The sequence below is a fragment of the Ahaetulla prasina genome, chromosome 2, assembly GCF_028640845.1.
Source record: "Ahaetulla prasina isolate Xishuangbanna chromosome 2, ASM2864084v1, whole genome shotgun sequence".
Classification (NCBI taxonomy): domain Eukaryota; kingdom Metazoa; phylum Chordata; class Lepidosauria; order Squamata; family Colubridae; genus Ahaetulla; species Ahaetulla prasina.
Genome location: NC_080540.1, coordinates 29,753,086 through 29,780,956, shown reverse-complemented (window position 1 = coordinate 29,780,956; position 27,871 = coordinate 29,753,086). Strand labels below are relative to the sequence as shown.

Sequence of the window (27,871 nt, the reverse complement as noted above, 5' to 3'; positions counted from 1 at the left end):
CCCTTCCGGACTCCAGAAGGCCACGCCTCTCATGGCGTTAACCACGCCCTCACCCCTAGACACGCCCCCCTCGTTATTGCGTCACGCTCGACACGAGCACTCAGCGTTCCAAGCGTCGGACTCATTAACTCAGAGGGATTTTCCCGCGTTCCAAGCTCGTCAGGGGAATCCCGGGTTCGGAGCCGGGAGCGCCTGCGCAGTCGGGAGCGTTTCGTTGGGAGCAGTCGCGCAGCGGGATCTCCGGAGCTATGCGGCCGCGTTGGGGGCTCCTCTGGCTTCTCGGGGCCGCCGCTTCCTGCCTTCTGGAGGGCAGCCGCGGTAAGTCCCAGGGCGTAGTTGGAGGGGTGGGGGCGCAGCTAGCTGAAACTTGGGTCAGGAGAAGGTGGGTAGGTGAGTCACAAGGTCGTCAGGATGGCGGGGGGGGGGACACTACCTGCGATCGGACCCCCGTTCTTAGACTTTCCCCCCCCCTCCACTCCATTTCCTTTCAGGAAATCCCTGAAAGTGAAAGTGAAAGTAGAATAGAATAGAATAGAATAGAATAGAATAGAATTTTTATTGGCCAAGTGTGATTGGACACACAAGGAATGTCTTGGTGCATATGCTCTCAGTGTACATAAAAGAAAAGATACCTTCATCAAGGTACAACATTTACAACACAATTGATGGTCAATATATCAATATAAATCATAAGGATTGCCAGCAACAAAGTTACAGTCATACAGTCATAAGTGGAAAGAGATTGGTGATGGGAACGATGAGAAGATCAATAGTAGTGCAGATTCAGTGAATAGTCTGACAGTGTTGAGGGACTTATTTGTTTAGCAGAGTGATGGCCTTCGGGGAAAAACTGTTCTTGTGTCTAGTTGTTCTGGTGTGCAGTGCTCTATAGAGTCGTTTTGAGGGTGAAAGTGAAAGGAGAGGAGAGGAAGAGGAGAGGAGAAAGTAGGAAAGTAGAGAGGAGAGGAAATGAATAGATGAGAGGAGTAGGAGAGGAGTAATATAGGAGAAGAGAGAGTAAGAAAGTAGAGAGTAGGAGAGGAGAGAGTAGAAAAGTAGGAGAGGAATAGAGGAGAAGAGTAGTATAGGAGAGGGGAGTAGGAGAGGAGAGAGTAAAAAAGTAGAGTGTACAGTAGAGGAGTAGGAGAGGGGTAATAGAGGAGAGGGGAGAGGAGAGAACCTGCTTGCAATTACTGCAAGTTCAAGTCCCACCAGGCCCAAGGTTGACTCAGCCTTCCATCCTTTATAAGGTAGGTAAAATGAGGACCCAGATTGTTGGGGGCAATAAAGTTGACTTTATATATAATAAAGTCATATAATATATGACTTTATATATAATAAAGCATATAATATATGCTCCATGGCATAGGGCCGAGCTACTTACGGGACCGTCTGCTGCCACCGAATGCCTCTCACCGACCCGTGCGCTCTCACAGAGAGGGACTCCTCAGGGTGCCGTCGGCCAGGCAGTGCCGACTGGCGACACCCAGGGGAAGGGCCTTTTCTGTGGGGGCCCCCACTCTCTGGAACGAGCTTCCCCCAGGTCTTCGCCAACTTCCTGACCTTCGAGCCTTCCGCCGCGAGCTTAAGACACATCTATTTATCTGCGCAGGACTGGACTAGAATTTTAAATTTTTAAATGTTTAAATGTTTAAATTTGGTTTTAAATGGGTTTTATTATTTATATCTCTATTTTAAATATTCGGCCTGTGTAATAAGTTTTTTAAATTAATGTTTTACCTTGTATATATTTATGTTTTTTATATGGCTGTAAACCGGCCTGAGTCCCTAGGAGATAGGGCGGTATAAAAGTACGAATAATAATAAATAAATATAATATACAAATGGATGAAGACTTGCTTGACATAGTGTAAGCCGCCTTGAGTCTTCGGAGAAGGGCGGGATATAAATGCAAAAAAAAAAAAAGAGAGAGAGAGAGAGAGTAGGAAAGTAAAGAGAGAAGAATAGAGGAGAGGAGTAATAGAGGAGAGAAGAGTAGGCGAGTAGAGAGTAGGAAAGTAGACAGTAGAGTAGAAGAATAGAGTAGATTAGAGTAGGATAGAGTAGAGTAGAAAAGGACAGGACAGGAGAGGACCCGACCTTGGAGGTCTTCTAATCCATCCCCCTGCTCTGGCAGGAGACCCTGGCCTATGCCATCTCAGGCAAGTGTCTGTCCAGTCTCTTCTGGAGGTTTTACTCCAGTGATGAAGTGCCCACTGTTTGCTTGGATGGGATCCCTGAATTCATGGAATAATTAATTGTACCAATAAAAGAGAATATTTGTAGCTCAGGCCTGAAACGAGAGGTCCTTGGTGCGCTCTGAGCTGGCTTGGTTTCCTGCAGACAATTCCTTACCCAGACTAGGTAACAACATCAGTGCTAGTCCTAGCACTGATATTCTAGTCCTAGCACTGAGGGTGTTGCCTAGGCATGAAATGCCTGCAAGAAAACAAGAAAGCTCAAGAGACCTCCAAGGACCCCTTATGTCAACCCTGAGCTACAGGATGATACGATTATAAACTGAGACCAGAGCCCACTCCTTAGCAGCACTGATGACGGTACCTAGTTGGGTAATAAAACGGTCTGCAATAAAACAAGCCAACTCAGAGTACACCACTGACCACTTAATAATTGTGTAATTTATGATGATTGAAAATGCCTTGTTTGATTTTCTGGCGTTTCACTTTCAAATCACAGTGTCTTTTATTTTTAACTGTTGTGCAGTCATTTATTTAATTCTTTAAATGTTTTAAAATATTTTTTTTTAAAGAAAGGAGTGGACAAGAAGGGAGACTGCTATTATGGGTTAGAAGTTTTACTAATTTTAACTGGGGTTATTTATATTTTAGTATTTTAAATTGTTTTAAACTCTGGCCATTTTGTAATATGTTTTGGTTTAGTTTTGTTTTAAAGTGTATATTGTTGATTTTTTATTTGGCTGTACACCGCCCTGAGTCCTTCGGGAGAAGGGCAGTATAAAAATCGAATAAAATAAATAAATAAATAAATAAAATGGGAAGTTTGTTAGTGGGTGGGAGGAATGACTTTTTGCAGCCTTTCCTAAATAAAGGAGTAGAGCTAAGCAGGCTGTGGCCACCAAATACTTTCGTTTCACTTTTTAAAGTGAAACGCTTTTATTGCTTTTAAAATTGTGATTTAAAAAAAAAACCCAAATAAAAACCCATTCATGATCAAAGGAAAAGAAACATACACAAGAAAGTGTAAAAAAAAAGTGAAAAGATGTGTAGTATATCATTACAAGGTAGTCCTTGACTTACAGCTGTTTGTTTAGGGACCGTTCACAGTTACAACTGCACTGAATAAAGTGACATGACCTTTTTTCATACTTACGACAGTTGTAATCAGGGCCGCAGTGTGGCTCAGGCTGTAAGAAGCCTGTTATTAAACACAGCTGCTTGCAATTACTGCAGGTTCGAGTCCCACCAGGCCCAAGGTTGACTCAGCCTTCCATCCTTTATAAGGTAGGTAAAATGAGGACCCAGATTGTTGGGGGGCAATAAGTTGATTTTGTATATAAATATACAAATAGAATGAGACTATGAGCGGGTGATTGAGGGAGCCACACGCTGCTCCCGGGTAACACCGCTCCTGCGCAGTTTGCACTGGCTACCTGTGGTCTTTCGGGTGCATTTCAAGGTTTTGGTTACCACCTTTAAAGCGCTCCATGGCTTAGGGCCCGGGTACTTATGGGACCGCCTGCTGTTACCTTATGCCTCCCACCGACCCATACGCTCACACAGAGAGGGTCTTCTCAGGGTGCCGTCCGCCAAACAATGTCGGCTGACGGCCCCCAGGGGTAGGGCTTTCTCTGTAGGAGCACCTACCCTCTGGAACGAACTTCCCCCTGGTTTGCGTCAACTACCTGACCTTCGGACCTTTCGCCGTGAATTGAAAACGTACTTCTTCATCCAAGCGGGACTGGCTTAATTTTTAACTTTTAATTTTTAAATTCTGAAATTTGAATTTTAATAATTTTAAATTGGGGTACTGTGTTTTATTGGGGTCAATTTGACGGTTTTACATTTAAACTTTTAAATTTTTTGGCCATTATATAATATGTTATTTTAATTTGTTGTTTTAATATTGTATATTGTATATTTTTAATTTGGCTGTACACCGCCCTGAGTCCTTCGGGAGAAGGACGGTATAAAAGTCTAAATAATTAATAAATAGATAGATAGATAGATAGATAGATAGATAGATAGATAGATAGATAGATAGATAGATAAATAAATATTGCCTTACACACTGTAAGCCGCCCTGAGTCTTCGGAGAAGGGCGGGATATAAATGTAAATTTTTAAAAAAATCACGTGATCAAAATTCAGATGCTTGGCCATTGACCTATATTTATGATGGTTACAGTGTCCCAGGATCTTGGGATTAACGTTCGTGATCTTCTGACAGACAAAATCAATGGATGAAGTCAGATTCACTTAACCGTGTTACTAACTGAACAACAGCAGCAGTTCATTTAACAACTGGAGGCAAAAAATGGTCATTACATAAGGCAAAATTCATTTAACAAATGTCTCACTTCGCAACAAATTTTGGCCTCAATTGTGGTCGTAAGTTGAGGACTATTAACAGTTATAATTCTATATATATAGAATATCTGTCTTTTGGCCAAAGTAAGGGCACAAAGGATCGATTTACGTTGTCCCAATTGTCAAACTCTTAAGTGCGAAGTAAGTTGTTCAAGAGAACATTATGATCTGAAAAAATTAGCCTTTGTTTCATAATCATATTTATATTATTTATTTATTTGTATCCTACTTTTATCGTTTTTACAAATAATTCAAGGCAGCAAACATAGCCAACCACACCGTTTTGCTTCTCCCCCACCCCTCACAACAACAACCCTGTGAGGTGGGTTAGGCTTGAGAGAGAGAGAGTGCCTGGGCCCAAAGTCCACCCAGCTGGTTTTCATGGCTAAGGTAGGACTTGAACTCACAGTCTCCTGCTTTCTAGCCTGGTGCCTTAACACCTAGCCTAGGGGTCGGCAACCTTAAACACTCAAAGAGCCACAAAGATCCTAACCGGAAGTCCCCATTCAACTATGGAGCCAACCGGAAGTCCAGTTCCCCCATTATTGTCTCTTCCTAGCACGGCATCCTTTTTCCTCTGCTGACCGGATGTTCGGTTCCCCCACTATAGAGTCTCCTCCTAGTATGGCATCCTTTTTCCTCTTCCTGTCCTAACCAAAAGCCCTATCAATTGTGGAGCCGACCAGTAACAGGGAGCTGCAGCAGAGGGATGAAAGAGCAACATGCGGCTCCAGAGCTGCAGGTTGCTGACCCCTAACTTAGCCTAAACTATCACCTTTAATAATAAAAATCATGGCCCTATTCTTTCTTTTGCTTTAAATGGTGAACTAGAATCTTATTTATTTATTTATTTATTTGTTTATTTATTTTTCGTATTTGTATACCGCCCTATCTCCCTAGGGACTCAGGGCGGTTTACAGGCAGATAAAAATACATATAAATACAAAATAAAACATCAATTAAAAAACTTATTCCAAATAGCCGAATAATTAAAAATAACAGTATACATAATAAAACCCATTAAAACCAATTTAAATTTAAAATCTAAAATCTAGTCCAGTCCTGCGCAGATGAATAGATGAGTTTTAAGCTCGCGGCGAAAGGTTCGGAGGTCCGGAAGTTGACGAAGCCCTGGGGGAAGCTCGTTCCAAAGGGTGGGAGCCCCCACAGAGAAGGCCCTTCCCCTGGGTGTCGCCAGACGGCACTGCCTAGCTGACGGCACCCTGAGGAGTCCCTCTGTGAGAGCGCACGGGTCGGTGAGAGGTATCCGGTAGCAGCAGACGGTCCCGTAAATAGCCCGGCCCTAAGCCTCTTACTGGGGCTTTCCTTTTTTTTTAATTTATTTGCATTTATATCCCACCCTTCTCCGAAGACTCAGGGCGGCTTACACTATGTCAAGCAATAGTCTTCATCCATTTGTATATTGTATACAAAGTCAACTTTTATTGCCCCCAACAATCTGAGTCCTCATTTTACCTACCTTATAAAGGATGGAAGGCTGAGTCAACCTTGAGCCTGGTGGGACTTGAACCTGCAGTAATTGCAAGCAGCTGCTGTTAATAACAGACTGCATTAGTCTGTTGAACCACCAGAGGCCCTTTATTCTCACAGTACAATTTTTTCTCGCATACCAATCATTCATGCAGCAGTCATTTGAAATGCTAAACAAAGGGACTTGATTCATACCTGAAATTCCCCCCGCCTCTTAGTCATGTACTTGCTAGTCACGGATGACGAGCAAGAGAGGAAGGGGTCAAGCTATTTTCCAAAGCACCTGAAGACCAGACAAGGAATAATGGATGGAAACTGATCAAGGAGAGATTCAACCTGGAAATAAGGAGGAATTTTCTGACAGTGAGAACAATCAACCCATGGAACAGAAGTTGCCTTCAGAAGTTGTGGGAGCTTCATCACTGGAGGCTTTCAAGAAGAGATTGGACTGCCATTTGCCAGAAATGTTGTAGGGTCTCCTGCTTGGTCAGGGGGATTGGACTAGATGACCTAGAAGCTCCCTTCCAGCTCTGTTAATCCATAATCTCTAATGATGTTACGTAGTTTGGGTAATGAACTGCAAGAAAACGACCAAGCTCAGAGAACACCAAAATTTGCTGTCTGCTGTGATGTTACAATAGTTAATGCACATTTCTTTTTCTCTATTTCTCTGTATGGAATTGTAGATGTAAATTGTAGCCATCTGTGTTAATAAATGCTTCACTTCATTTTTCAAACTGAAGAGGTTGTTTTAAAAAAGCTTTTAAAGGGTTCTAACCCTTTAAACCAGTTGATCCGCTCAATCATCAAAGGCTTTTTTTTACTTTTAAAAAGCATTTTTTCAGCCAAAGAAAAAATGCTTTTAAAAGTAAAAAAAAAAAAAAACTCTGATGATGATGGCAGGGGGCGGGGCCAGAGATTTTTGCTACCGGTTCTCCGAACCACCTGCTACCATCGCTACCGGATCGGGAGATCTGGTCCGAACTGAGAGCATTTCACCCCTGTCTTCATCTATTAATTCGTTTGGCCCATTTATCAATATTTTCACAGTTCCAATTCATTTTGCAGCCTATACCATTTAATAAGCATATCTAATAGTACAGCTTTCTATATTTAAATGTTCAGCACATTCTCTCGTACTGCTCATTGATGTAGAGCCACCATAAAAACTAGCATTAAAGCGATTATTTTAAGTTATGATGATCTAGGGCAGGGATCTGCAAACTTGGATTTTTTAAGACTTGTGGACTTCAATTCCCAGAGTTCCTCAGCCATCTTTGCTGGCTGAGGAACTCTGGGAGTTGAAGTCCACAAGTCTTAAAAGAGCCAAGTTTGCAGACCCCTGATCTAGGAAAAAGTGACTTAAGATCTTTACTCACACGTATGACTGCTACTCCACTCCCGAAGTCAGATGATTACACCTTGAGCATTTGGCAACCTGCGTTATGATCATGATTTCATACCTTTTTTTTGCTGATGCCCATTGGGGAAGCTGAGTTTGTTTAATGACCATGTTATTCACTTAAGAACCTTGTGATTTGCTTAATGGATACTGCAAAAATTTTCATAAAATTGGGCTGGACTGCAACAACTTACAATAGAAAATCTGGTCCCAACGGGGTGTGGTGAGGTTCGTTTTTGAGAGAGAGAGAAAGAAAGAAAGAAAGAGAAAGAAAGGAAGGAGGGAGGGAGGGAGGCAGGGAAGGAGGAGAGGAAGGAAGGAGTGCAAACCTGGCACTAGACACAGCTTCAGAGGATAATCCAGGGCTGGAAGGGACTTGGAGGTCATCTAGTCCAATCCTGCTCCAGCAGGATATGTTTAGTAAGTTTCTGTCTTTTGATCACCCAGTCACATGGTTACATAGCCACGCCCACCAAATCACATGCCCCCCCAAGCCACGCCCACAGAACCGGTAGCACAAAAAAAAATTAGATTTCACCCCTGCTCTGGAGTCTCAGTCTGCAACCCATTTTCAACCCACCCCCCCTTAACTCCACCTGGCTCTCGTTTCTCTCTAGGCTCCTCCCCCCGCATCATCCGTGTGGGCTACTCTTCTGCAACTGAGGATTGTCCGAGACTGCCACGTTTCTCCGCCGAGGGTTACGTGGACGATCAGCTCATCACTCGCTACGAAAGCCACACCCAAAAGTTGCATCCTCGGGTCGACTGGATAAATACGCTGGAGAAGGAAGATCCCAAATTCTACCACAGGTACACCTGGATTTTGCAAAAAGACCAGGACGACTTTCAGGAGAATGTGAAGATGCTCCAGGAACGCTATAACCAAACTGGAGGTGAGTGAGCAGTGAGAGGGGAAGTGGATGATATCAAGGGTGAAATGCTCCCGGTTCGGACCGGATTGCGTGAACCGGTAGCGATGGGGGCGGGTAGTTGGGAGAACCAGTAGCAAAAATCTCTGCCCTCCCCCCGCCCACGCCCAGCTGTTTCTCTGCTCTGTCCCTGAAGCTCTCGGTAGTGATACAGCTGCACATGGCGCTTCAAAGGGCCACACTACAGCTGATCAGTGCTGTAGGCGGCTAGACCGATGCCTCTATTTTTAAAGAAGGTAGACCAGTGCCTCCCAAAAAAAGGCAATTAGTAGACCGGTGCCTCTATTTTTAAAGAAGGTAGACCAGTGCCTCCCCAAAAAAGGCAATTAGTAGACCGGTGCCTCTATTTTTTAAAGAAGGTAGAGCAGTGCCTCCCCAAAAAAGGCAATTAGTAGACCGGTGCCTCTATTTTTAGAGAAGGTAGACCAGTGCCTCCCAAAAAAAGGCAATTAGTAGATCGGTGCCTCTATTTTTTAAAGAAGGTAGAGCAGTGCCTCCCAAAAAAAGGCAATTAGTAGACCGGTGCCTCTATTTTTAAAGAAGGTAGACTGGTGCGCTCCCAGGTTTTGTCTATTTTATTTTTTTTATTATTGGCCATGCCCATTCAGTCACCTGACCACCAGCCATGCCCACCAATTAAGCCACGCCCACAGAACCACTAGGGAATTTTTTTTTATTTCACCCCTAGATGATATCCGGCAAAAGGAAGGCGATAGAGGGGAAAACTCCATTTTTGTTACGGATCTTCCTGCCTTCCTCATGAATTGGCTTGATTGGTCCACAATAAGCTGGTTGCCAAAGCCTGCCCTCCCTCCCTCCCTGTTGCCCCTTGCCTCCCTCTCTCCCCATTGCATTATAAGAAATAATTCTCTTTTCACCTGCCTTGTGTGGCTGTAAGGAAAGCATCCTCAAACTACAGCCTGTGGGACAGATCCAGTCTGCCAAAGCCATTAATCCGACCTGCGCGGGACCATGATGCTGCCCCGCCCACATCGCCACACCCACCCACCGGCCCGCACCCTTCGGCCAAGTGCAGGCCCTACGTTTGTGAGGGCCGGCAAAGTGCTTCTGTGGGGCGGGGGAGGCCAAAAGGGCAGGCAGAGATCCAATTTGAACTGAGCTATTTTGCCAACTCTTTCTCATGGTGGCTGCTTAGTTCCAACAACTGCTTCCTGTTGGGGCCCTAAGGAGCCCGGGCGGGCAGGCGAGGAGTAGCAAGTAGAGGCTGGCAAGGCGCCCCTCAATTGAGTGACATTGAGTTGGCCACAGCCACCCAGTCACATGAATACCTTGCCACGCCCATCACATCAGTCATTAGGCAGATCATATTAGTGGTCCACGGGATTTAAAATTATGAATTCAGTGGTCCCTGAGGTCTGAAAGGTTGGGGATCCCTGGTTTAATGGACTGCTAAATTGGATTGGAATGCTAAATGGATTGCTAAATTGGACAGAGCTGGCCAGTCACATAACCACCTAGCCACACCCACCCGGTCACATGACCACCTAGCCGCACCTACCCAGCCAGTCTGGCCCTCCAACAATGTCAGGGACTGTGAATTGGCCCCCTGCTTAAAAAGTTTGAGGACCCCTGCTGTAAGAGATTGCAGAAAAATGGCTGTGTGTGTGAATTATTTGAAAGTGATTTCAGGAAAGGCATCTGTCAACTCGCAAAGCATCCCTGTTCTCAAGTTGCCATAGGCCAGGCGGGATGGGAAACCGGTGGCATGGCAGCCAAGGACAGATGCACATTCCTTGCTTATCTCTCTCAAGGCTGTCTCCCAGGGTTACACACATCAACCGGAGGGGAGACAATGTCATAATTGGGGCGTAAATTACTGGTCAAAAAAGATTTATGCAAATACATATCAGGTATGGTAAATTTTCATTTTTCTTATACATGATAAGAATTTTACTCAAAATTTTAAACACATACAACAGCCATATGGCAAGCAGGTGATACGAAGTAGCTAAGTTTCAATCTTACATACACAATAAGGAAGGGTCAAGAATAATCAGAATATCATACGAAAGAGAATAAGGAAAACCAACACAATACCAAATATCTTTGTCACTTCCTAGCTTTGGATCTCAGAACTCTGGGCTCAGCCTGACCCAATTCCAGGGCCGCAACAGCGGCAGCCGCCTCCGCCCCATGGTCTATAACCTCCCCTTCTTCAATTCCTGGGTCATCTAAATCCAGGGGGGCTTTGGGTTCCTCCACGTAGGCCGCAGCCTCCATAATTGTACTAATTTTTTCGTAATGCCCTCCCGGAAAATCATCAATCCCTCTGGCATCAGCCATCTGAAGCCCACTCCCTTCTGGTACAATTTGCTTGATAAAAAGTAATATTTCTTTCTCATTTCACGTACCTGTCTGGGAATCTGCCTCAGAATGGCTATCTCCCTGCCCCTATAAGTCAGTGCCCCACTCCTATGTTTTCTAAGAATTTCATCTCTCGTCTCTCTTTTCACAAATTTGACATGAACCTCTCTAGGAACTGCATGCGTGCGTGCATATTGTGAATTAACTCTATAAACTCGATCCACATCCCAATTCATAAAATCAACACCTCTCCCAAGAAATTCTCCCAACAGTTTAGTCACAACATCTCTCAAGTCTTCTTGGTCCACTTCTTCCAAATTTTGAAACCTAAGGAAATAAGACATTTTATCCATCTGTAGTCCAAGCACAGCATTGCTTGTCGTCTCCCCTCTTTTCTGCACTGCCCGCATCTCACCCTCCAGACCTTCCACTTTCTGCTTATTTTCTGCTGAGACTTGTTGAGTATCCTTTAAATCCTTTTGGATAGTCACAATTTCTGCTCTTATTTCATCCAGTTTCTTGTCCATATTAGATAACTTTTCCAGAATTCTCTCCATTTCTCCAGCAGTTGGTCTCTGACCTTTTGCCATTTAGGGCGTAAATTACATAGGGTCAGAGCTGGCTTCACTTGGGAATGTGCCAACATGATGCTCCTAATAAATAACTGGATTTCTTTTGAAGCTTGGCTCCAGGCTCACGATTTAATTAGGGCATCCATTGGAAACCCTCTCAGCAACCTTTCTCCAGTGCCAGGAGATTTGGGCCTCCAAGTAATCCTGTCTTAATTAAGGAATCTTGGACTCTGAAATAATAGAAGATATTTGTAGCTCGAGTTTTAGATTTTGGGCAGTGGTTTGTTTTGAATCTTGGAGTCTGCAAAGGAATTTCCCAGCCTCGTTTTATCGTGATTTCCTTCATTGTGAAGCTGAGAACTTTTCTTACAGCTCCCACATTCTGTCTTGACCTTGGCTGGTCTCCAAGATCTCTTCCTGTAATCCCTGTTCTTCCTTGCTTTCCTGTCTCAGCAGTCACAGAATCTGGAGCCCCAGCAGGGAGCGGCTTTCCCTGATCTCCCAAGGGATCTTTTCCTCCTTAACTCTTGAGTTGCTTCTTTCAGGGTTTCACATCGTCCAGATGATGATCTTCTGTAAAGTAGAGGAAGACGGGAAAAGGAGCGGATACTGGCAATACGGCTACGACGGGCGGAATTTCCTCGAGTACGACATGGAGACCTCCAGCTGGTTCACAGCCGACAAGGAAGCCCTGGTAATCAAGGAGAAATGGGAGCAGGAAACCGCCATCAAGCAGCGCTTCACGGGCTACCTGGAGAGCACCTGCATGGAGTGGCTGCAGAAGAACAACCGCTACGGATCGAAGTCATTCTTGAGGAAAGGTAGGGAGAAATGGCCGGGGAGAAAAGTGTGGGGGAGCTGCATCTGCTAATTTGCACATAGCTTCGGTGTGGCAAAGGTTTCCTGTGTAGCTTCAGGCCTTGCAAGGATTTATCCTCTTAATTTGCTTGCCTTGCCTTCAGATGTTGTGGCAAAATCACTGGAGGTTTTTAAGAAGAGACTGGACAGTCACTGGTTTGAAATGGTATAGGACAGGGCAGTGGTGAAATGTAAAATTCGTTACTACCGGTTATGTTGGCGTGGGTTAGTGGTGGTGGGGTATTGTGACTGGGTGGGTGTGGCCAACTTTTTTTTTTTTTTACTTTTAAAAGCATTTTTTCTACAACCTCTTCGGCCGAAGAGGTTGTAAAAAAATGCTTTTAAACGGCTCTGACGATCCCAGCTGAGTTGCCCGATCGTCAGAGGCTTTTCTTTTCTTTTAAAAGCATTTTTTTTTGCCTTTAAAAGAAAAAAAAAGCCTCTGATGATCAGGAAACTCAGCGGGGATCACCAGAGGAGCCTTTTAAAAGCATTTTTTTTACAACCTCTTCGGCCAAAGAGCTTGTAGGAAATATGCCTTTTAAAGGCTCTGATGATGCCAGCTGAGCTGCGCGATCATCAGAGCCTTTTTTTTTTAACTTTTAAAAGCATTTTTTCAGCCGAAGGAAAAAATGCTTTTAAAAGTAAAACAAAAAACAACAAAATGATCGCGCAGCTCAGCTGGGCATGTGGGGGGTGGGGGCAGGGACCTTTGCTACTGGTTCTCTGAACCACCCACCGCCATCACTACCGGATCAGGCGATCCAGTCCGAACTGGGAGCATTTCACCACTGGGACAGTAGTGTCAAAACTCAGATCCAGCCCATGGGATGCTTAGATCTGGCCCACGGGGCTGCCCTGGAAACAGCGAAGGACCGGCCCGCGGTGCCTCTGCCAGTGAAAAGGAGCTCGGGAGGGCAGCATGCAGCACTCCCGAGCTTTGTTTTCGCTGGCAGAGGATTGCAGGAGGCTGTCGCAGCCTAAAACAGCTCGGGAGCCCATTTTTGCTGGCGGAGCATTCGGGATGCCACCGGAGTCCCCGACACGAGTGATGTCGAGCTGGCCATGCCTACCCCGGACCCCGAGGTCAAGCACAATCTGATGCGGCCCTCCATGAAATTGAATTTGACGCCCCTGGTATAGGATCTCCTGCTTCAGCTGGGCTAGAAGACCTCCAAGACCCCTTCCAGCTCAATTCTGATTCTGATTGGCTTTGCTCGTCAGAACGTTGCCAAAGGACTCTGGGCCACTGCAACCGTCATAAATGTGAATCCGTTGTCAAGCATCCAGATGTCAATCACGTGACGGTGGGGATGCTGCAACCGTCATAAGTGTGAAAAAGGCTCATAAATTACTTTGTTCGGTGCCGTTGTAACTTTGAACGGTCAGTAAATGAACGGTTGTAAGTCGAGGACTACCTGCATTTAAGAAAGCGCTTTTATGTTTGTTTTTCTGGCTGAAAGAAACTGTTCAAAGCAACTAGGGTCTATTTGGTGACTCCTAGTTCTGGTTGCACGTGTGATAGCAATAGCACTTAGATTTATATGCTGCTTTACAGTGCTTTACAGCTGTCGTGTCCCCCTCCCCCTCCGACGACCGGGTCTAGGAAGTCCGTATCAAGCGTGGCCACGAAGCCTCTGCAGCTTTGCCAAATTCCTTTCAGATTTCTCAGGGCAGGCAGGAATCCAAGGTGTGACTTCAGCAAACTAGATGAGACTTTGCTTGACTCGAGGAATGCCAAAAGCAGGCCCTTTATATAGGCTGTGGGCTGTGGCTCCATGACTCAGCATTTATCCAGGCCTGCCCCTCCCTCCCTTCTGCTGACGTTGCCTCTCAGATCTCCGGAAGCGAGGATCCTCCCACTTTGAATTCCCTTCAGCTGTCTCTACTGTCAGCATGGTGAGAAAGGGAGGGGTCAGAGGGAGCAGGTCCGGGTAATTGAACCACTTGGCTGACTTCCTGCTCTGACGGCTGCATCGAAGGAACACACACTCTATGAGTAAGCTGTCTTGGGCTTATCTGTTCATTCCTGATATCCTGTCCGGGCATGGGGCCAGGGCCGGGGCTGGAGGCAGGACAGGCCGTTCATCTTCATTATCAGACTCCGAATCTGATAGCAGGCCCGGGAGGAGACGGGAGGGGCCCGGCTGAGGAGAGGATGAGGCACAACAACAGCCCTCTCTAAGCGGTTTACAGAGTCAGCCTCTTGCCCCCGACAGTCTGGGTCCTCATTTTACCCACCTCGGAAGGATGGAAGGCTGAGTCAACCTTGAGTCTGGTGAGATTTGAACCGCCAGATTGCAGGCATCCGGCAGGCAGCAGAAGTAGCTTGCACTACTGCACTCTAACCGCTGTGCTCATGATGCACAAGTCATGATGATTTCTGGGGAAGCTCTGTTTTGATCCTAAACCCCTTTTTTTCCAGAGCCCCCAGTGGTGACGATGAGCAGCAGGACGGAGGTGGAGGATGGGATGGAGACGCACATATGCCGAATCCGTGGCTTCTACCCCAAGGAGATCGATGCCTCCTGGAGGAGGGATGGGGAGGTCTGGGAGGTGGGAACCTACCGTGGGTTTCTGGCCCCCAACTCAGATGGGACCTACTACTACTGGATCAGCATCCGGATCGATGCCAAAGAGAGGGGCCGCTATCGGTGCTACGTGGAGCACGACAGCCTGCAGGAGCCTCTGGAACTGGCCCTAAAGGGTGAGAAGCTGCAGGCTGGGAAAGATTGTGGGAGAGAAATTGTGCCCAGATATTACTTTATTTTACCATTGTTTCCTTTTTATGGTTTCTGGATGTTCATGGAAAAGTCCATGCAATTTGCATGGAATTATTGTGTGTCCGCTCAGATAAACCTATCTATGTATAAGTCAGCCGTTGAATATTTAACCATACCATTCCATGAGTGAGATAATGTGACTCAAATTTATTAGGATATTTGGGTTAAAAATTTGAGGTTCACCTTCTCCCTGGATGAGCTTATCTGCGAGGATACAGGTAGTCCTTGACTTACGACTGCAATTGAGCCCCACATTCCCCTGGCTGAGTGAGACGTTTCTTTGAGTGTTGCCCCATTTTATGACCTCTTACTGCACTTGTTCAGTGAATCACTGCAGTTATTAAATTAGTAATAAAGTTGTTAAGGAACGCGGTGGCTTAGTGGGTAAGACGTTGAGCTTGTCAATCGAAAGGTCGGCAGTTCAGCAGTTCGAATCCCTAGTGCCGCGTAACGGGGTGAGCTCCCGTTACTTGTCCCAGCTTCTTCAAACCTAGCAGTTCAAAAGCAGGTAAAAAATGCAAGTAGAAAAATAAGGACCACCTTTGGTGGGAAGGGAACAGTGTTCCGTGCACCTTTGGCGTTGAGTCATGCCGGCCACATGACCACGGAGACGTCTTCGGACAGCGCTGGCTCTTCCGCTTTGAAACGGAGATGAGCACTGCCCCCTAGAGTCAGGAACAACTGGCATGTATGTGCGAGGGGAACCTTTACATTTAATACAGTTAATTTAATACACTTAAGTTAATTACCTTTAATACAGTTGTTAAGTGACTCTGGATTCCCCATTGACCTTGCTCGTCAAAAGGTAATCACATGACCACAGGACACAGCGACGGTCATAAGTATGAGTCAGTTGTAAAGCACCTGAACTTTGATCACACGACCATGGGGATGTTGTAATGGTTGCAACTGTGAAAAATGGTCGTAAGTCACTTTTTTCCAGTGATGTTGTAACTTTGAACGGTCACTAAGTGAACTGTTGTAAGTCGAGGACTACCTGTCTATGGGAAAATGTCTGTGGAGATTCTCAATCATCCAGGTCATGGTTGTCCCAACGTGTTTTTCAAAAGGCAACTAGACTTTCATGGGTATTTTTCCTTGAAAACATTTCGTTTCTTATCCAAGAGAAACGAAGTTCAGTTCATATGGGAAATGTGAGTTATAGGAAGTGCTTGATTTACAGGGGGATACTTGAAGTTGTGACTCTTGCAGCACTTCCCGGTCACATGATTACATCGGGGTTCTTGGGAACCTGTTCACACTTGGGTTGACAAACCCTCTGCAATCATGCAATCACAAAAAAAGTCTGCAGGTCTCCATCAGGAAAGTTTATAAGCTGCCGCTGTAGGACTCCCTCAGGTTCTTGGGAGCTGGTTGGAAAAAGTTTGCCAGGACCAGTGGTGGGATTCAGCCAGTTCGCACCTATTCGGGAGAACCGGTTGTTAACTTTCTAAGCAGTTGTTGGAAGAAATCTTATTTTGTTTTTTTCCACTTTACAGGGCTAATCCTGTAAGGAAGGCAGGAAGGAAACATTCTGGTGGTGTTTCTAGCCTAATCTTAATTGCCCTGCTTACAGGAACTGCCTCTTTGGTTAACCCCTGTAACAGCTAAGGTGAAGCACCCATCGATGTGAGTGATGTTTAATTGGCCATACCCACACGGTCACATGATCACCGAGCCACCCCTATCCAGCTGGTCATTAGGACAGAAAACCGGTTGTTAAATTATTTGAATCCCACCACTGGCCGGGACCCATTTTGGATAGGCCCATTTTCATCCAGCCTCTTTGAGAGCTAGAAGGCTGCTTCTCAGATGGCTTTTTGCCTAGCATCGAACGGAGTCCGTCTGCCAAGCAACCATGTGGTTCTCGAAGACGCTGGCTGGAGAAAACCTTTCAGTCCTTCAGATAGACTGCACTTGCTGAGCATTGGAAAGGGAAAGAGAGGCCGCCTGTGGAAGGACGGATTTTAAAATTGACTGAATTAGCAGAGATGGCCGAATTAACTGCCTTGATTAGAGGCAATGCACTAGAGATGGCAAGGCACCCATCAACAAAGATACGCAAGGCGCAGACCTGCAAGGTAGATGATGGTGCAAAGTGGCGATCAATGATCCGAAAAATAGATCCTGCACCTGCGGGAATACACTAGGAAGAAGCAGATTAGAGGCAATGGACTAGATCAGTGATGGCTAACCTTTTTGCCATTGCGTGCCAAAAGCGGAGTGAGTGCAGGGGGGTCGTGCGCACAAGTGCCCACAACCAAAATTCTATGCCCTCCGTGCATGCACGTGCGACGCCCACCCCCACGCTTATGGCACAGTGGGCTTGGTAGGCCCATCTTTTCCTTTCCTCAGGCTCCAGAGCCTTTCTAGGAGCCTGGGGAGGGCAAAAATGGCCTCCCTCCCCCGGAGGCCCTCCAGAGGTCAGAAACAGCCTGTTTCCCTACTTCCGGTGGGCCCCAGCAGGCCCCAAAATCAGCTGGTCGGCGTGCGCATGTGCGCCGGGGCTGAGCTTGCGTACCCACCAATATGGCTCCATGTGCCGTAGGTTCACCATCATGGGACTAGCTGCAACAACTGCTTCCTGTTGGGGCCCTAAGGAGCCCGGGTGGGGAGGCGACGAATGGCTGGGAGGGGAGGGGCGAGTAGAGGCTGCTGAGGTGCCCCTTGACATGAATGACATCAAGTTGGCCACGCCCACCCAGTCACATGACCACCTTGCCATGCCCACCCAGCCAGTCATTAAGCAGATTAAATTAGTGGTCTGCAGGATTTAAAATTACGAATTGGTGATCCCTGAGGTCCAAAAGGTTGGTGACCCCTGGACTAGATAGTTTTCTAAGAGACTACCATGTTTCCCCGAAAATATTGTATGCGCTACTCAGAAAACTTGGTTTTTCTGTTTTGTATTTTACTCTTGTTAATAAATGAAAATAAATATATTAAAAACAAAGATTCTGCTTGCTTTCCTGCAAACACGATCTTCCCAAAGCTAGAAAGCCTTTTTCCAACACTTTACCCTTTTAGAAAGTTACCATTCAGAGTGAATAGACTGTAGAATGTGTGGAATAAAATTTTTATCTCCTATGACAGGGGTCTGCAAACTTGGCTCCTTTAAGACTTGTGGACTTCAACTCCAGCTTTGTGGACTTCAGCTTTGCTGGCTGAGGAACTCTGGGAGTTGAAGTCCACAAGTCTTAAAAAAACCAGAACCTGAGTCTAACGAAAGACATCTGATATTTCTTAACTTGGCAGATCTCTTATTTTTCATACTGTTTGAGATCTTTTCGCCCAATAAGCAGATATTTTGTGGTTCCCATTGAGTGATTTGCTGTTTCTCCCAATCCAATTCCAGAATCCACTTCCAACCTGTGGCTTATCATTGGTGTTGTTGTTGCGGGTGGCATCGTAGCGTGTGGAGTTGCTGGGATCTTCATATTTCTCAGTAAGTACCTTTTCCTGGGTGATTGAGAGAAGGTGGGTGATTCCTTCCTTTGGAGAGCTAGCTAGCTTGTTTGACAATTATTTGAAGTACCGTTCTTTTCGATTATAAGATGCACTTTTTTATTTCCCAAAAGGGGGTGATAATGTCTGTGCGTCTTATAGACCGAATATTGCTGAAGCCCTGCCACCCACTGGCCTTTTTTTTTTGCCTTTGAACACCCCATTTTCGGGCCCTTGTTTGGCCTTTTTCAAGCCTTTTTTGGGACCGTTTTTGAGGGCTTTTTTCGGCCCATTTGTAAGGCTTTTTTCAGCCCATTTGTAAGGCTTTTTTCAGCGCATTTTGATGCTTTTTTCAGCCCATTTTTGATGCTTTTTTCAGCCCATTTTGATGCTTTTTTCAGCCCATTTTGAGGGCTTTTTTCAGCCCATTTTGAGGGCTTTTTCAGCCCATTTTGAGGGCTTTTTCAGCCCATTTTGAGGCTTTTTTCGGCCCATTTGTAAGGCTTTTTTCGGCCCATTTGTAAGGCTTTTTTCAGCCCATTTGTAAGGCTTTTTTCAGCCCATTTGTAAGGCTTTTTTCAGCCCATTTTTGATGCTTTTTTCAGCCCATTTTTGAGGCTTTTTTCAGCCCATTTTGAGGCTTTTTTCAGCCCATTTTGAGGCTTTTTTTCAGCCCATTTTGAGGCTTTTTTTCAGCCCATTTTTGAGGCTTTTTTCAGCCCATTTGTAAGGCTTTTTTCGGCCCATTTGTAAGGCTTTTTTCAGCCCATTTGTAAGGCTTTTTTCAGCCCATTTGTAAGGCTTTTTTCAGCCCAGTTTTGAGGCTTTTCTCAGCCCTTTGAGGCTTTTTTCAGCCCATTTTGAGGCTTTTTTCAGCCCATTTTTGAGGCTTTCTCAGCCCTTTGAGGCTTTTTTCAGCCCACTTTGAGGGCTTTTTTCAGCCCATTTTGAGGCTTTTTTCAGTCCATTTTTGAGGGCTTTTTTCAGCCCATTTTGAGGCTTTTTTTGGCCCATTTGTAAGGCTTTTTTTCAGCCCGTTTTGAGGGCTTTTTTCAGCCCATTTTTGAGGCTTTTTTTGGCCCATTTGTAAAGCTTTTTTCAGCCCGTTTTGGAGGCTTTCCTTGGCCTGTTTTTGAGGGGGGGGTTCGCCATTTTTTCCGGAAAACATGGCCTGAAAAATCCTCAAAAATGGGCTGAAAAAAGGCCTGAAAATGGGGCATTTTTTTGTCAATTTCCTCTTCTAAATTTAGGTGCGTCTTATAGTCAGGTGTGTCTTATAGTCTGAAAAATACGGGTAATTAAATTGGATTGTTGAATTGTCCTGTAGTGAGTTGGTGAGTTATCCTACAGCGAGTTGGCCGCGGGTGATTTGGCTGTGGCAAATTGACTGTGGCAAGAGAGCCATGGGTTGTTGGCTGTAGCTAGTTGTCCCATTCTGTTCAAAGTAAGCTCATTAAAGCTTATGCCTTCCTGTCATTGATTGGCTTCTCCTGTGGTTTTTCTCCTAACAAGGCTTTTGTTCCTCTTCTTGTCTCTCTTTATACAACCTAGGATTCAAGAAGGGAGATGATGAGCCAAGGAATGAGCCGCCTTGTGAGTAGAATTATTACGAATGTCTGATTTTTATGTTTTGCATCTGAGAATCAAGTCAGGCTGTGACTTGAGAGCAAACACTAGCAAAGATGTCAGTGAGAATGATGAGCAGGTAGGGTAGGGGGTCAGTCCAGATTCAAAATTTTCTCAGAGGGACATAAAAGTATTATGGGTTGCTTGGAGCCCCTTAGGTAAGTTGGTTCGTTTATGAGATTTTTATCCCATCTTTATAAGTAACATCTCCAACAAACCTTCCTCCTCCTCTTTTCTCCACAACAACTACCCTGTGAAGTGGATTGGGATGAAAGAGAGTGACTGGCCCCAGCAAGCTTTCATGCCTAAGGCAGGACTAGAACTCACCATCCCCTGGTTTCCAGCCTTCACTACTAGACCAAGCTGGCTATAGATTGGAGCCCCTCCAATCAGCTGCTCTGCGGTGACTATTTGGCTCCAGTTCTGTCATTTTGGACTAGGGATGGGGAACTATGGCCTCTTTCTGATTTATGGACTTCAGCTCCCAGAATTCCCACGCTGGTTCAGGAATTCTGAGAATTGAAATCCTCAAATCATAAAGGGGCCGTTGCTTCCCTCCTCTATCTTAGACCATCAGCACTGAAATAGGAGAGATGAAGGAAGGAGCGAGGAGCGAAGTTCTGGCCCCAGAAATGGAGGATCTCTCTCAGGAAGGACCGGGTGGAGGAGAAGGAAACCTGGAAGGAGAAGTGGGAGATGGCTGGGCTGGAGGAATAATTCTTCAATTGCGGGTGGCCCTATACTTGGGGATGGAGGAGAAGATAAAAAGAGAAGTCTAGAAGAGAGATGAACAACATATCTAGGAATTCCACTACACTAGAGCGTTGCCCTAGCTCAGCTCGGCCAGCGCGCTTGCCAGCTGATTTTCGGGCCCCACCGGAAGTCGGGAAACGGGCTATTTCCGGCCTCTGGAGGGGGTGAGGAAGGCCATTTTCACCCTCCCCAGGTTCCTAGAAAGTGTCTGGAGTCTGGGGAGGACAAAAAATGGGCCTACTGGGCCCACCATGCCATCATATGCCAAAAGCGGGGAGAGCGCCGGGGGGAGGATCGCGTGCACATGCTTGGTGGGGGGTGCACATTGAATTATGGGTGTGGGCACGCATACGTGCGATCCCTCCACAGTCCCCTACTTTTGGCACACAGTGGCAAAAAGGTTAGCCATCACTGGTGTAGGGGCTCCTGCTTGGGCGGGGGGTGGGGGGTTGGACTAGATGACCTACAAGGTTCCTTCCAACTCTGGTAATTTGTTAATTCATCTCCTCAGGGAGGTGGCCCATCAAAAGGGAGCAGAAGGCCTCCCGTTGTACAACTGGATGTGAACTTCCCCATTTTTCTCCCTTTTGTAGCAAAACACCTTGGAGGCTGGTGCTGCAGAGAGAGGGGAGTTTCTCTCACAGTCAGGGATTCCTGTAACCTTTTCAGGGATTGGGAAGGCTATCCCCAGATATTAGGATATTGAATGTAGTAGCCGGAACAGTAAAGTGTACAAGTGGCCAGAACATACAGTTGTAGTTGACTAGTTAGAGAGTGCTGACTCATGCCTGAGGCAATCTACACTCTGATTGGTTGCTGTAAGTATAAAGGGGGCGTTTCCCTTTTTTCCCGCCTTTTTCTTCTGTGTGTATACTGATTAATTTACCTCATGATGTTCCTTTGATCCTGACTATCTTGTGTTTTTTTATTTCTTTCTGGATGATGACAAAGATGGCTGTAAATGTAAACAGATATATATAAAATGAGAACGGAAACCATGAACAAGTATAAAGCAGATTTATTCCCAAAAGATACATATCAAAAAGCTTTTGCAAAAGGGTTCTCCGCAAGGGAGAGAACGTCTGACAGCTCTGAATACATGAATTAAATACATTTTCAGACATTATATATATCTCTGCGGTCACCAGGAACCAAACTTGATTCAGATGTAGATATAGATATAGATATAGATATATGAATCAAGTTTGGTTCCAGTTGACCGTAGAGTCAAAGAAGGCTCCTCGATCTCCTCAGTTTTAGTTGAAGCTGTCCAAGAAGATTTCAGTCATCTCTGCCTTCTCATCTGTCTAGTTTAACAAAAAGATATGTCTAGTTTAACAAAAAGAAGGACTAGGGGAGACATGATAGCTGTGTTCCAATATCTCAGGGGTTGCCACAAAGAAGAGTGAGTCGGGCTGTTCTCCAAAGCACCTGAGGGTAGAACAAGAAGCAATGGGTGGAAACTGATCAAAGAAAGAAGCAACTTAGAACTAAGGAGAAATTTCCTGACAGTTAGAACAATTAATAAGTGGAACGACTTGCCTGCAGAAGTTGTGAATGCTCCAACACTGGAAATTTTTAAGAAAATGTTGGATAACCATCTGACTGAGATGGTGTAGGGTTTTTTACTGCCTGGGCAGGGGGTTGGACTAGAAGGCCTCCAAGGTCCCTTCCAACTCTGATGTTATGTTACGTTATGTATGTTATCTTTTTTTTTTTTTCTCTATAGGTGAACGTTCACCTATGACCAGTTGCTGAGCAACCGTTTGAAGGTACCATGGACCTCCTCAGGGGTACTTTTACAACCTGCTTCCAAAATGCGGAGGGCTGCCCACATCCCCCCCTCACCTCTCCGTAGCATTTATGGCTGTTTGCAGCTTCCTGCAGTCCCAGGGCTGCATTTTTATGATCTTTTTGTCGAAAACCAGCATTTAGTTGCAGTTTTCAGCAAAACCAGCCCATAGTGAACAGTTTGACTGCCCCCAAAAAAGTTGTAAAACGGGGTCGGTCTGTTTTTACCATCATTGTGACAAATGCTCAGTCTCAATTATGGTCCCAAGTTGAAAGCTCCCTCTACCTCCCTCCCCCTTGTCAGGCCAAAGCATTTTATTTTGTGCCTGGCTAGGCGGCTCAGTGGCTAAGACACTGAGCTTGTCGATCCAAAAAGGGAGGCAGTCCCTAGTATAGGTCTCCTGCTTGAGCAGGGGGTTGGACTAGATGACTTCCAAGGTCCCTTCTAATTCTGTTACTGTTATCTGAGGGGTTCTCGGTGCTATCTGAGCTTCCTGTCAGCACACTGCACTCCTTACTGGCACTGATGATGTTATCTAGTCAGGTAAAGGGCCGTGATAGCTCAGGCTGTAAGAAGCCTGTTATTAGAACACAGCAGCCTGCAATTACTGCAGGTTCAAGCCCGGCCCAAGGTTGACTCAGCCTTCCATCCTTTATAAGGTAGGTAAAATGAGGACCCAGATTGTTGGGGGGGCAATAAGTTGACTTTGTAAAAATATACAAATAGAATGAGACTACTGCCTTATACACTGTAAGCCGCCCTGAGTCTTCGGAGAAGGGCGGGATATAAATGTAAACAAAATAAAAAATAAAAAATAATGAAACATCTGCAAGAAAACAAGCAAGCTCAGAGAGCACCAGGGATCCCTTATAGTCCAACCCTGAGCTGCAAATATTCTCCTCTATTGGTACATTTTATTTTATTCTACCACTTAAACAAAACCCATATAAGTTTTGATCTGGGAGACAACTGATCCCGAGAAGGAAGCCAAGGTCCATCCTAGTTAGTCCGAGTCACACTCCAGCTTGAAATCACAGTGGTGCGACTTTGACTGACCAAGATGGACCTCGGCCTCCTGAGTAGTCCACATCCAGGAACAAAACCACGGTAGATGGTTTTTGTCATTGCGGCTCTGTCGTTTTGATATGCTTTGCTTGGGCCTTCTGCAGTGTTGAATTGACCTTTGCTTGTCCTGTGTTTTCTCCGCAGTCTGAAGTGAAATGAGATGGGAGCACAGGAAACTTTCCCACATGGCTCTTTGTTCGTGTCAAGATGATGACTTCCTGGCTATGGAGGAGCTATTCGGAGTCCCAATTGAATTGATGAAATGTTTGCAAATATATTCAGATGTTTCTAAGCTTTTTAACTGCTGGGATATTTAGCAAGTAGCAAAAGTTAGGCCGAGTTCAACACAGTGTGGCAAACAAGGCTTAGAAATCAAGGTGGCTGTGTTCACATAGCTGCTGCGTCAGAAGAAATAAATATATAGTTTAAGATGAAGGCCTGCTTGATACAGCAAGCTAAGATGAACAGCCGAGTTGGTTAATGCACTTGGCCAATACAATTTAAGCTTAACTTAGCAAACTCTGTGAAGTGAGTCTTAAGGTTTGAGACAAGACAAAGAGGTGACAAAGTTAGGAGAAGCGTCTGGGCTGGGATATGAATCCAGTCTGGTTGCCTCCAAGTCTTGCATTTAGAATAGTTTTTTTCAGTCTTGGAATTTTTAACATGTGTGGACTTCATCTCCCAGAATCCCCCAGGCCAGAGTTTTGCCCAGGTTAAAAAAAAATGATGCTTTAGAGCAGGACAGTGGTGAAATCCATATTTTTTTTTACTACTGGTTCTGTGGGCCTGGCTTGGTGGGCATGGCAGGGGAAGGATACTGCAAAATCCCCTTTCTCTCCCCACTCCTGGGGGAAGGATACTGCAAAATCCCCATTCCCACCCCACTCCTGAGGGAAGGATACTACAAAATCCCCATTCTCTCCCCACTCCTGCAAAATCTCCATTCCCACCCCACTCCAGGGGAAGGATACTGCAAAATCCCCATTCCCACCCCACTCCTGAGGGAAGGATACTACAAAATCTCCATTCTCTCCCCACTCCTGAGGGAAGGATACTGCAAAATCCCCATTCTCTCCCCACTCCTGCAAAATCTCCATTCCCACCCCACTCCTGAGGGAAGGATACTGCAGAATCCCCATTCCCACCCCACTCCTGAGGGAAGGATACTACAAAATCTCCATTCTCTCCCCACTCCTGAGGGAAGGATACTGCAAAATCCCCATTCTCTCCCCACTCCTGGGGGAAGGATACTGCAAAATCCCCATTCCCACCCCACTCCTGAGGGAAGGATACTATAAAATCTCCATTCTCTCCCCACTCCAGGGGAAGGATACTGCAAAATCCCCATTCTCTCCCCACTCCTGCAAAATCTCCATTCCCACCCCACTCCTGAGGGAAGGATGCTGCAGAATCTCCATTCCCACCCCACTCCAGGGGAAGGATACTGCAAAATCCCCATTCCCTCCCCAATCCTGGGGCCAGCCAGAGGTGATATTTGCCAGTTCACCGAACTGCTCAAAATTTCTGCTACCAGTTCTCTAGAATCTGTCAGAACCTGCTGGATTTCACCCCTGGAGCAGGGGTGGGAGACTATGGCCCCTTTATGACTTGTGGACTTCAACTCCCAGAATTCCTGAATCGGCATGCACCTCCCCAGAGTATGTACAACCTGCTTCCAAAAAATCCTGACGGCTGGCTACCTCCCTCACCTCCCCATGCTATTTTTGGCTGCTTGCAGCGTCCTGCAGCCACATGACTGCATTATACAATGTGGAAATATCCCATCTGGTCGGTCACAGTTCATGTCAAGATTAATGACTTCCTGGCTCTGCCTGATCTATTCAGACTGCAATTGAATTGATGAAATGTTTGCAAATGTTATTTGGATGATTGTAAGCTTTTTTAACTGCTTGGATATTTAGCAAGTAGCAAAATTTAGGCCGAGTTCAACACAGTGTGGTAAACCTAACAAGGCTAACAAAACAGTCTGGTTCTATCACGCTCATGTTTATGCCAAGATGACTTCCTGGCTGGCTCAGGAATTCTGGGAGTTGAAGTCCACCAGTCATAAAGGGGCCATGGTTGCCCACCCTTGTTTTAAAGGACGAAGGGGGCCATATTGGCCATTGACTTCAGGGTAAAACCACAAGTGCCTCTGAAGCTTCATTCTTGCCGCCTCTCCACTGTCGATTCTGATTGTGTGGAGGCAAGAGGGGCACCTCTGAAATATTGGGGAAATGTTACGGGCACAGTCCCCAAAATTTAGACACACTCCTTTCAAAGATAAAGCACTGATGAGATTCCTAAGAATCTTAATATGTGTTTATAGAAATGTGATCTCTCTTGCACTGCACCCTAGCAATACACTGGATTATTTCCGGTCTTTTCTCTTTAAATTCACCTTCTAGATCATCCTCACCTCACCAAATACCAAACTATTATTGACTGCTTCTTCATTCTCTCCCACCCCATCCCGTTGGCCCAGCCCCACATCCTCCCTGCCGCTCTCCAACCCTCTTTGGATTATTAGTTATTAAATGTGAATAACGCCAAGCTACGCTAGTACAGGTACTCCTCGACTTATGACCACAATTGAGCCCAAAATTTCCATTGCTAAATGAGACAGTTCAGTGAACGTTGCCTTATTTTAACAATCTTTCTTGCCACAATCATTAAGTGAATCACTGCAGTTAAGTTAGTAACCTGATTGTTAAATGAATCTGTTTTCCACGTTGACTTTACTGGTCAGAAAGCCACAAAAGTGGACCCTGCAACCGTCATAAATATGAGCCAGTTGCCAAGCATCCCAATTTTGATCACGTGATCGTCTTAGGGATCAGTGGAGAAAAGATAAAATTGGGGGAAGGGAAGAAAAAGAGAGTGGATGGAAGTACAGGACAAACAAAGAGAGTAAAGAATTTTAAGAGGAAGAAGGAGAAAAAGAGGAGAAGGAGAAAAAAAAGAAAACACTTAAGTAATGAGAGTGGATTTTAATATGAGAAAAGTTGACTGAAGGCTATGAAAGATTTTTAGTTTTAATGATATTGTAAAAATTATTATGTAATTTTTTTTTAAATTGAGTTTTTGCTTGTTCTCTTTTCTTTCCTCTGGATGATGCAAAACAATTTACAAACTGATATTGAAATATAAAGATATGATTGATGATGATGTTAAGTAGAAGATATAACAGAATATATATTAAGGGGGAATAAACGGGTTTGATATAAATGGGAATAGAAAAAAGGGGGGGAAAGAAGTATAACTAGATAAAAGATTAAAGATGGGGGTGAAAGGTAAGATTAGACTTTTAAGAGGATTGTGAATAAGGAAAGAAAAATGAGAGAAAATATATTGATGAAAGCATGGAAGGAGGGTTGGAAAATAACAAATTGGATATGAACATGTACCTGGCAGATATTTTGTTCAGAAAAGATGTTTTTTATGTTCTGGTATGTCTAAAAAAATAATTAAATTTTTTTTTTTTATCACGTGACCAAGGGGATGCTGCAATGATCATAACTCTGAAAAACGGTTGTAAGTTCCTTTTTTCAGAGCTGTTATAACTTGGAATGGTCACTAAACAAATGATTGTAAGTAGAGGACTACCTGTATTTTAGAGCCCCGAAGACTGATTACCTCAGGGCTGTCTCAGTATTAAACAATATTGAAAAAATAAATTTATGGCCCTTTTCAGTGGAAGAAAAATCTGTCTTGCTACCTATGAGCCGACTGCCTATACTGCCCAAACTGCCCAAACTATAGGCAGTCTATAGTTTGTGTGAATAAGTGCAGTGAAAATATGGGACTCACTTATACAGAATGCCGTAGGTTTAAAAAATATCTATAAAAGTGTCAGAGATATATTTGTCTTGAATAATTTTGCACTATAGAATGTCATTACGAAATTACATACATTTTCCCTTTGCAAGTATATGTAGAATTGTAACATGTGACATATTTTATTTTTTTGTTCTAGCTTTCTTTATTTACATGTTTTCCTTCTGTTCAACAATGTATGCGCCACTGTTGCTATTGGTTTTTTTTTGTTTTGTTGTTTATTTTATGAAAATAAAAAGTGCACACTGCCAACCTACTCCGGTATATTAGTGTCATGTGGATGCTTAACTCGGAGCTGCCCCCTTTTGTAATGTGTTCCCCGATTAAGAAACCTCCTGCCCAACAGGGTGGTTGGGAAATAAAATGAAGGGAAATTTGTGCGTTGAAGAAAAAGGCCCCACACACCCAAACTTGGCTCCCTCCCAAG

General features: G+C 45.0%; 1 protein-coding gene across 3 annotated transcripts; it reads left to right on the top strand.

The window, feature by feature from the left end:
• The first annotated feature begins 92 nt into the window (after window positions 1-92).
• On the top strand, window positions 93-27,702 carry LOC131189858 (class I histocompatibility antigen, F10 alpha chain-like). Of its 3 annotated transcripts, none has more exons than XM_058166406.1 (8): window positions 93-318; window positions 8,078-8,353; window positions 11,832-12,107; window positions 14,570-14,851; window positions 18,283-18,372; window positions 19,923-19,964; window positions 22,480-22,522; window positions 23,752-27,702. In XM_058166406.1, the coding sequence occupies exons 1-7, from the start codon at window positions 249-251 to the stop codon at window positions 22,506-22,508; spliced, it is 1,065 nt and encodes a 354-aa protein (XP_058022389.1). In that variant the 5' UTR covers window positions 93-248; the 3' UTR covers window positions 22,509-22,522; window positions 23,752-27,702. The 3 variants fall into 3 exon arrangements, with proteins under 3 accessions (XP_058022389.1, XP_058022390.1, XP_058022391.1); XM_058166407.1 differs by having other exon boundaries at window positions 22,480-22,543; XM_058166408.1 differs by lacking the exon at window positions 22,480-22,522.
• The last annotated feature ends 169 nt before the right edge of the window (window positions 27,703-27,871 follow it).

Bases quoted from the DNA above. Each gene is read 5' to 3' on its own strand.
- LOC131189858 (XM_058166406.1), top strand. From the start codon at position 249: ATGCGGCCGCGTTGGGGGCTCCTCTGGCTTCTCGGGGCCGCCGCTTCC. The intron at 8,354-11,831 runs GTGAGTGAGCAG...TGCTTCTTTCAG, and splicing joins ACGCTATAACCAAACTGGAG to GGTTTCACATCGTCCAGATG. The intron at 19,965-22,479 runs GTGAGTAGAATT...TTTTCTCTATAG, and splicing joins GCCAAGGAATGAGCCGCCTT to GTGAACGTTCACCTATGACC.